This window comes from Sinocyclocheilus anshuiensis, unplaced genomic scaffold (assembly GCF_001515605.1).
Source record: "Sinocyclocheilus anshuiensis isolate Anshui unplaced genomic scaffold, SAMN03320099.WGS_v1.1 scaffold62, whole genome shotgun sequence".
Classification (NCBI taxonomy): domain Eukaryota; kingdom Metazoa; phylum Chordata; class Actinopteri; order Cypriniformes; family Cyprinidae; genus Sinocyclocheilus; species Sinocyclocheilus anshuiensis.
In genome coordinates this window covers 505522-516153 of record NW_015544180.1, presented here as the reverse complement: position 1 = coordinate 516153, position 10632 = coordinate 505522, and the positions used below count along the sequence as shown (strand labels likewise).

At 36.3% G+C, this 10632-nt stretch overlaps 1 protein-coding gene across 1 annotated transcript in view; it reads left to right on the top strand.

Moving 5' to 3' along the window:
• LOC107696311 (sphingosine kinase 2-like) overlaps positions 1-7155 on the top strand; it is a 31909-nt gene extending 24754 nt beyond the window's left edge. The window contains exons 2-4 of the mRNA XM_016496598.1: positions 2256-2350; positions 2432-2547; positions 6255-7155. Of these exons, the coding sequence (XP_016352084.1) occupies positions 2256-2350; positions 2432-2547; positions 6255-6975 (932 nt within the window). The 3' untranslated portion in view covers positions 6976-7155. The remainder of the gene's footprint in view (positions 1-2255; positions 2351-2431; positions 2548-6254) is intronic.
• Positions 7156-10632: the final 3477 nt, after the last annotated feature.

Below are 10632 nucleotides of genomic sequence, written 5' to 3'. Positions count from 1 at the left end.
AGGTAGACGTGTGTTTGCACATCAGTTGTGCATGATTTACTCTCAGGAAACTGTGCCGTTTGTGTTCCCTATGCATGGATGGATAGAACAATACTGTAGATAGATGAATGGATAGATGGAACGATGGATGAGGGACAGATGGATGGATTGATGATAGAATGATGGAGGGATGGATGGATGGATGGATGGACGATAGAACGATGGAGGGATGGATGATAGAACGATGGAGGGATGGATGATAGAACGATGGAGGGATGGACGATAGAATGATGAATGGATGAATGATGGAATGATGATAGTATGAGAGATGATGGATGGATGATTGATGGATAGAACAATGGATGGAAAGAATGTTGGATGGATGGACAGACAGATAGACAGAATTATTTTCATGACAGTAAACCTATTTACCCCTGATTTATGGTTTCCTGTTAAACATACACATGCATTACAGTAATGAGCTTGGGTTTACACTAATGAGAATTCTGGGCCAACTGTGCTTAATTGTCATAAAAATAACAATAATATTAACACTGGTGTATGTTTCTCCTGATCTGGATAAAAAGATGTCCTGTAAGATCAGTAGTGATCCGCTAAACTATGACTATGACACTGTTTATCCCGGGAATGAAGCAGATTTGATGTGTGATCTGTAATGTGGCTCACTGTGATGTTTCTGCCTGTGATCCGTCTTCCTCTATTAACACACCACACCACACCACATACACACCGAAGCCAATGAATGTGTGTGTGTGTGTGTGTGTGTGGTCTCAGCTTTAGGCATTTCTGCTGAATCAGTCACTCTACACACACACACACACACACACACACTCCATCAGTGCTGTTACACACACACAGGTTTGTTTTTGTGAAAAGTGGGGACATCCCATAGGCGTAATGGTTTTTATACTGTACAGACCGTATATTCTATTGCCCTACACCAACCCTACCCCTAAACCTACCCCTCACAGGAAACTTTGTGCTATTTCAGATTTTCAATACACTCCATTCTGTGTGATTTATAAGCGTTTTGAAAAGTGGGGACATGGCGTAATGTCCTGAAAAGTCACCTTCTCCTTGTAATACCTGTCATACCTTTGTCATTATACAAATTTATGTACTCATTTGTCACAAAAACGCGCACACACTCCATCAGTGCTGTTACACACACACACACACACACGCCATCAGTGCTGTTACACACACACACACACACACGCCATCAGTGCTGTTACACACACACACACACACACGCCATCAGTGCTGTTACACACACACACACACACACGCCATCAGTGCTGTTACACACACACACACACACACGCCATCAGTGCTGTTACACACACACACACACACACGCCATCAGTGCTGTTACACACACACACACACACACGCCATCAGTGCTGTTACACACACACACACACACGCACTCCATCAGTGCTGTTACTCACACACACACACACACACATAGGATCAAAACTTCATACCGTTTAGACTGTGAAACGTTTATAGGAGTTTCATGCATTTGTCTTATGCTCTGAGATGAACTGCTGTATCTAACTGAATAATTAACATTCATTCATTTAATTGATGAACTTACGCAACTTACAAATGAGGAACATCACAAGCAATTTCTCATAAGAGCCAATTATATTCAACTCCAGGTTTAGTAAAAAACTACACTATTGTTCAAAAGTTTGGGGGCAAGTGATTTTGAGAAAAGTGCTTTGTGCTCACCAAGGCTGCTTTTATTTGATCAAAAATACAGTAAAAAATAGTAAAATATTATTAGAATTTAAAATAAGTGTTTTCTATGTGAATATCTGTTCAAATGTAATTTATTCCTGTGATCAAAGCTGAATTTTCAGCATCATTACTCCAGTCTTCAGTGTCACATGATTCTTCAGGAATCATTCTAATATGAAACATTTCTGATTATTATCAAAGCTGAGAACAGCTGTGCTGTATTTTTGTGGAAACGGTTACACATTTAAAATGACAAAAACTTTAACTAAAAGTTTAAAATGAAAGCAGAAAATATAAAAATAAAACTAATTCAAAATATTAATAACAACTGCAGACTGTACTGTATAATAGCATCGCAATGCTATCAGATCTCTCTCTGCAGCTGTATCAGCACTTCTAGTTGAGCTCTAATAGGTGACTTTAATGCATCACAGAGAATCTGCTCTTGAAGTCTATTGAGTGGCTCACAGGACAGAAATCTGAGCGTCTGCTGTGATCTGATCCTACAGAGCGTCAGAATCACGCGCGGGATCTGGTGAGGAGCGCTGACCTGACGCAGTGGGACGCTCTGGTCATTCTGTCTGGAGACGGGCTGCTGTTTGAGGTGTGTGCAGATCGCTTGTGTCCGTCTCTTTCTGTGTGCGTGCATTCAGCTCATGTAGGGGTGTGTGTGTGTGTGTTTTAGGTGGTGAACGGTCTAATGGATAGGCCGGATTGGGAAAAGGCCATCCAGACTCCTCTGGGAATCCTGCCCGGAGGTTCAGGAAATGCACTGGCTGCTTCCGTCCATCACTACACACGGTGAGCCAATCAGAGAGAACTCATTAGATCATGCAGGACAAGCACCGCCCACCACACTGTCTGATTGACATGTAAAGGGACCAACCGGATCTAGCTTTATTACATGATGTTTAGAGACCAGTAAATATGAAAGCCGATATTAAAATTCTGGCTAATGGCAATACATTACAGCCAATAATGAAATGATATGCTATAGAAATTAAAAATAAAATGCTAAAAACTAAACTTTAATTTCATTTCATTACTTTAAATGAACTAATTCATTTCAAATTTTATTTATTTAAATTGTATGAAATCCAATATTAAATCTCAGTGCTAATAAGTTATTAATTTAATTTAATTGATTTAAATGAATTATCCGATTCATTTAAAATTTAATTTAATAATTTAATATAAGTTTTATTAAAATTCGGGCAATGCCAATACTGTCAGACTCTGTTCCATGTTTTGTCTGTGTCTTGCTCCCCAGGTTTTCCTTTCCCATGTTTAATTTGTCCCAGGTGTTCCCCATGATGGTTTATTGCTCCCAGGTGTGTCTCGTCATCCCCTCCTCCTGTGTGTGTGTATAAAATGTGTTCCCAGTCCCAAGTTCTCTGTCCGCTGTTGTACGTCTTCGTGTGAACGTCTTCCTGTGTTCGTCTCCCTTGGTTCATGCAAATAAAGTCCTGTCAACATATTCTCCAGCGTCTCCTCATCCCTCGTGTGTGTGCAACGTGACAAATACGTTATGGCAAATAATACAATTCTATTCTGTTTTATATATAAATTTAAAAACAAAACACAAAAACTAAACTTTAATTTAAATATTTAATGATTTAAATAAAAGATCCAATTTATATAAAATTTTATGTAATTTTAGTAATTTAATTTAAATTTTATGAAATTCAGTATAAAAATTTGGGCCAAAGCCAATACGTTATGACCATTAATAAAATTCTGTTCTGTTTTGTATGTAAACTCAAAATAAAACATTAAAAACTAAACATTAATTTAAATCGTTTTAATTAATTATCTAATTCATTAAAAAATACTGTAATCATTTAATTTATTAATTAAAATTTTATATAATTGTATTTGTATTTTATTTTATTTTAAATTAATTTTCTTAATTTAGAATTCATTTTGAATTTAGGGACCACAACATTAATGCACAGTATGACATATTTGTATTAATTTTGACATTTTCTAAAAAATTACATTTAACAGACTTATTAATTTACTAGTGTTTTAAAGATTAAATCATATTCCCTCATTAAATGTCAAAATGAGGGAAATATTCATATCCATTAAACAGGGCCTATCCAAGGCCAAAATTTAATAGTAACAAAAAATCTCAGTAATATCAGCCAGCAGCCAATATGGTTCTGCTATATTGTGCATCTCTATTGGATATCTCATTCATTTAAAATTGAATGTCTTAAACAGAACTCGTTAATATATAATTTGATGACATAAAAATGGCAACGCTTCCTCAGGAGAGTTTCCCAGATACAAATTGTATAAACTCTTTGAAATACAGTAAAGCCAGCCAATCTGACTGAAGCACGCTCTGAATCTCTGATCTAGAGTCAGTGTTCATGCAGCTTTAGACCTCATTTGAATTAGTGATCTCCATTAAACCCAACCTGTGCTGTGCTTCGTTCAGACCAGATCTTCAATTTAAAGTTTGCGATGCAAGCAGTCATTATTCCAGTCTTTAGCGTCTGTTTGTGAGAGTTGAATCTCTGTGGGATTTCTTTGAACTAAAGAATAAAAGTTCAGTTCTGCTGAGAGAGAAAACTGAATGAAAGCATTAATGAATCGCCAGTGACTTACATCTGATCAGAGAGCAGGTGATAACGGGTCAGTTCATAAAACACTCGACTTGAACCTCATTAAAGTGACGTGACGTGACATGTGGCCAAGTATGGTGACCCATACTCGGAATTACACACAGCAGTGAACACACACACACTGTGAACACACACCCGGAGCAGTGGGCAGCCATTTATGCTGCGGCGCCTGGGGAGCAGTTGGGGGTTCGGTGCCTTGCTCAAGGGCACCTCAGTCGTGGTATTGAAGGTGGGAGAGAGCGCTGTACATTCACTCTCCCCACCTACAATCCCTGCCGGTACGAGACTCGAATGTCAGCTTTATTAGAGTCATTTCTATTTATGAAGATGAAGCAGAACATTCATCAGTATTCAACTCACCCGAGAAATGATTGAACAGAGACTTCATTATTCAGTCTTTAATTAATGAAGCACAAACGCCCCCTACTGTCAGTTAATGAGACTGTAAGCAAACAGTCATTTGATTAAAGTCAGCACATCGTTCATGTTTCAACCTTTTATTAGTACTTCAGAACTGCAGATGTGCCAGTAATAACTTTGTTCATCCGTTTTCCTGGTTTATTAATCTCATCAGTTATTTTCAAATAGAAACTTGCAAAGAAATGGTGAATGTAACGCTAAATGTAACGGCTGTAATCTCGATTTCCGCCATTCGCCTGTTTGTTTATTGTTGAATGTGCGGTGCATTGTGAGCCGGTTTTTCCCCTTGTTTGAGCTAAAGAAGCTAAAATGCTGCAGGGAGTTCAGTGTTTCATTCAAGAAAACAAAGATCTGTACTTAAACGACTAGAGGTGAGTTTTCTCTTGTCATGATGGCTGTCAGGTGCTCTGATCAAGACTTAAGATGTGTTGAGAATGAAATACTAGCACTGTGTACACTATATACTGAATAGACCTACTATTGTCGGTAACTGAACTAAAGCTGACATAAAATAAATATTAGATGAAAAAATGTGAACTTGAACAAAAAAAAATTAAATGTTGCCTTGACAACTAAAGGAAATAGGTCAAATAAGTTAAAGATGAAGTACTACAATTACTAAAACTAAAGTTAAATAAAAAATCTATTAAAGCTGAATAAAAATATTAAAAAAAAAAAATCTAATGAAAATGACAGAAGCACATAACGAAATTACTCAAACTAAAATGTTAAAAATACATTTAAATTAAATAAATTAAATAGAAATAGATTTAAAAGAAAGGCTAATTCAAAATATTAATAGTAATTAATATTTTAATCTAATAAATAAATATTATATTATAAGGATATTATAAGGTTCATTTTGCCGTTTGTAAAATTATGCTGCATTATATAAACTTCATTTCGTTGATTAAAGTTTTGCTAATGTAATTTGCTAATTAATTTATGATATGTTGTTATTGTTAACTAAAAATATTACAAATGTTTTGGTGATTCAAGTAAAGCCGCGATAAAATAAAATATTAGATGAAAAACCTGAATTTAAAAAAAACTTGATGTTGAAATGTTGTCTTGGCAAATAACCGGAAAAAAATTTTTTAGCACTAAAATTACTAAAATAAATATAAATTACTTTAGAAGATTAGAAACTGACTAAAAACAAGTTGAAATATTAAATAAAAATACATAAAATTAAAGCTGAATATAAATGTTTGGAGGGGGGAAAACTAATAAAAATGACAAAAACTTAAGCTAAACTGAAAACAAAAACAGCAAATTCAAAATATTAAGAAATACTGTAATAGAAAATAAATCTGTTGTAGCGGGTGTTTAGGTATACAACTAATATTATCAGGTTCATTTTGTTTTATTTTACGGTCATTTGTATCCAGTAAGCACTGACTGATTGATCTGTCATGTTGTGAGCATGTATTTGTGTTTGCTTGTTCTCTGCAGAGCGTCTCCGGTGTGGGGTGAAGATCTGCTGACCAGCTGTGGCTTTTTGCTCTGTAAGGGTCTGATCTCTAAACTGGACCTGATCTCCATCCGTCTGTCGTCCGGTGCTCGTCTCTTCTCCTTCCTGTCTCTGGCCTGGGGCTTCGTGGCCGACGTGGACATCGAGAGCGAGCAGTTCCGCCAGATCGGAGCACTGCGCTTTCTCCTCAGCACGCTGCTGCGTCTGGCCTACTTACGGATCTATCAGGGGAAACTAGCGTTCCTGCCTGCCGAAAGCCAGCGAGAATCGGCCTCTGCTGGCTTTTCTACCGCTGACAGCCGGCTGCCCGACCACCTGCTGGTCCCGCTGGAGCAGCCCGTCCCGCAGGACTGGACGCTGGTGGAGGAGCGGGAGTTCGTCCTGGTGCTCGCCATGTTCCAGTCGCACCTGGGCGAGGATCTGCTGGCGGCTCCGGACGCTCACGCCGACGACGGACTCATTCATCTGTTCTACGTGACGGCGGGAATCTCGCGCACCACGCTGCTGCGGCTCTTCTGGGCCATGCAGAGTGGGACGCACCTGGACTGGGGCTGCACGCATCTGGTGTACCGTCGCGCGCGAGCGCTGAGGCTGGAACCGCTGAGCGAGGCCGGGGTGATGACGGTGGACGGGGAGCGCGTGGAGTACGGACCCCTTCAGGCGCAGGTGCACAGAGGAGCGGCCCGCCTCATCTCCGCATGAACCGCAAACAGCTGTTTAAAATGAGAGGTCCTTTACCTGAACCGCACAATCCCGACTGGCTGCTGTTAAACTTGAATTTAATGTTCGTTTGTTTGTTTTATTAAAGAATTGTAAATCTCATAAAAAACATGTCTAGGTCATGCTTCGCCCCAAAAACAGAAGTAAAAATAATAGGAAATTATGTTTTGCATTAAGAAAATAGATTGTTTTTGCATTGCAACACTATTTTCATGACAGTTAAACGTATCAAATCCCACATTTTTATTTAAAACATGTAAAAAATAAGCTGTTTTTTCTTATGCAAAAATGTTTGCAAATCATTGTCATTTTCTGACCACAAATTATTTTTACTGCAAAGTAATTAAATCTACAAATAAATGTCACTTTCTTTATGCAAAACATGATTTTTTAATTTATTTTGTGTGGTTTTGGGGGTGAAACATGAGCTGAAAAGGTTGAGATTCATCATCTCTGATGCTTGTGCATCTGAAAACATGCTCAAGTTGCATTTTACCCCAAAAACAAAGGGAGGAAAAAATAAGAAATTATATTTTGCGTTGAGGAAATGGGCTTTTACATTGTGACATCATTTTCCTGACAATTTTTTTTAATTCAGAAATAGCACAATGAAAAACATCAATATCTAATCCACAAAATAAGCTTAATTTTCTTTATGCAAAAGCAAATCATTACTTATTCTTTTTTTTAACTGGGATGAAATGTCTCTTTTCACCCTTGAAATTAATACAAATAAATTAGAAATTACATTTTGCATAAAACCTGACTGTTTTTACATTGACTGTTAAAACTGACTGTTTTTACTTTATGCAAAACATAATTTCTTTTTTATTTCTGTGACTTTTGGAGTGAAATATGGAGTGAAATATTCATTAATCTGGGATGCTTGAGCATCTGAAAACATGGCCATGCCTTCTCACCCCAAAAATCAAAAGAAATAATTGTAGCATGACAATGAAACATTAAATTGCAAACATTCCCAATGCAAAGCTTCTTCACTTAATATAAGTTGAGCGTTGTTTTCTTTATGCAAAACACAACTTCTTTTGGAATGAAATGTGAGCTAAAAAGATTCATCACCTCTGATGCTCATGTGTCTGAAAACATGTCCACATCAAATTTCACCCAAAAATCAGAATATGTATGTATATTATGAAAATGAAGACCATTATGATTTTTTTTTTAACATTGTGACTATTTTCTGACCATTTAACCCTAAATTCTCATTTTGTAAGAAGTAATTAACGTATGTAGTTTTAAATGTGAAATTGATTTTGCGAGTATATTTTGTGATTTGGGGGTGAGGTTTGATGCACAGACATCTGTGTTATGCTGGAGTTTATGCTGCTGCGATCCACCAATCTTGATTTTCAGAAGTGTCAGTGTTGAAAATAAATGATATAGTTGTTCATCTTTATTTTTCTATGATAGAAATCAAAATGTGTTCTGTTTATTATTATTCAAGAGCAGTTTGACTCAGAAGATGTTTGTGTTTATGATAAAGCCTCACCAGCCGCCTGCACCAGTATCATCTCAATATCATCTCAATGTCATCTCCATCAGAGTCTGAAGTGTTTGCGATGCCTGCCATAGATGAGCCATTATTTAAAATATAAATAATACATACAAAAATATCAATATTTTCCTTCTAGCCATGAAACTGTTCTGCTGTTCTCTAGAAAAGTGCACCGAACATGCTGCCTTCAGATCCTCCTGGGAAATAACAGTTTTTCATCAACGACATGCAAAATAACTGCTAAATACATTTGTATTGTTGATATTGTAACACATTAGCCAGTCGCTCAATGTCCTGTCAATGGAAACCTTTTTGTTTTTCATGAATAAGAAACCAACAATTACAGAAAAAATACTTTTTCTTGGTTAAACGTCTGATGGTAAATTTTCAATTAAAAGACAAGATCTGATTCGCTTCTGTAAGTTCAAGGGTCAGACTATCATTCTTTAATTTCAATTTGAACTTGATTAATAACAAAACAACAAGAAAATGTGCAGATGTTCATAAAGTGCTCAAGTTGTGCATTGCTTATTGACAGTTCGCTTATATAAGCGTCACCTTTAAGTTAATTTTCATAGTTTGACCATCTTTTAAAATCAAACTAATCTGTACATTTTCCAAACAAGATGGAACGTTTAGAGACTAAAACAATCACAGAATTCATCAAATCATTTGATAACACTTACTGATGTCTGTGCAGCCGTTTCTCCTCCAAGATGATGTCACTTCCTGGGTGATGTCATTAGTGAAAGGTTAAAGGTTAAAACATGTTAAATGAACATCCACCCATAACCAAAGCTGTTTGCTTCATTGTGACCTAAAATGATGTCTATGTTTTTTAAATTACGATTTTAATATCATTTTCGTCTGGCACTGAGGCTCTGGATTTCAAAACAACCAATATTCAGGTTCAAGTATTTGCATTAATGATTGTTACAGCCTTCTATGGACCAGCCAGATGCAGACCAATAGACAGATTCAGGCTAACCATGACTGAAAGGTTTAAAGCCACATAGATGTTCAACACGTGTTAAACAGCCGTAGGACATGTCGTTTTGATTTGTGTATGGATGACGCACTTTGGAAGACAATGAATGAATGAGTTTGAAAAGTGGACCAAGTTTACATCAGATACTTATTGTATCCGAGTTGAAGTTATGTAAACACTCCATATCGTTTTTGATGGTGAAGTATTTTTAATTGTTTGTGCAAGGGACATTTTGAGACATTTGAGTTTTGCACAATACTGTACATGACCAGAGGGGATTCTGTGGTGATCAGGAACAATCTGAATAAAAGTACTTTGATTTGTTTGCAAATTAAAAATGTGCATATGCTTGCAACTGTACTGTGATATTTAATAGCATTATCTCTCTCTCTCTCTCTCTCTCTCTCTCTCTCTCTCTCTCTCTCTATATATATATATATATATAAATATGTTCTATATTTTTCCAGTCATACATTTGTATGAAAAATAAACAAATTTCAGATGGTAAACACATTTATGTGTGTACATTTATGTGTATATGTGTTGTTTTTATGTGTAAGATCACATATGTGAATCAGTAAAAATACTGTAACTTATAACTAATATTATTACTATTAGAGTGGAATGAAAATGTATGCTTCTTAGCATTTTCTTGGTCAAAATTATTTCATGTTTAGGCCTTTATTATTAGGGAAACCTTTTATTATGGAGCAAAACTCTGATAAATTCTAGAAACCCTGTATAGAGGAGATTCCCAACATTTTTTGTCACCCGTACCCCTCTGAGCTAAAATATTTACTTGAAGTTAATAATTTAACGGCATATTTGCATGTTCACAGTTCTCTGATCTTGGTGAGCCACATGATATGCAAGTAAACATTTAACTATATCAACTTTTTTGCAAGGGTTGTATTGTGATTTTAATATATATATATATTTTTTAATTTTAGATTTTTATGATTAATTGATTTTCATTAACTCACAAATCACTTGCAGTTCCCTTTCAAACCTCCAGGGGTTCACGAACCCCAGTTTGGGAAACCCTGCTGTTGAGCGTTTTCATTCAGAGATTGAATTTACTGTAGATATTCACTTTTCCTAGCTGGAAAAATAATGCATACAAAGTCACTTTAGG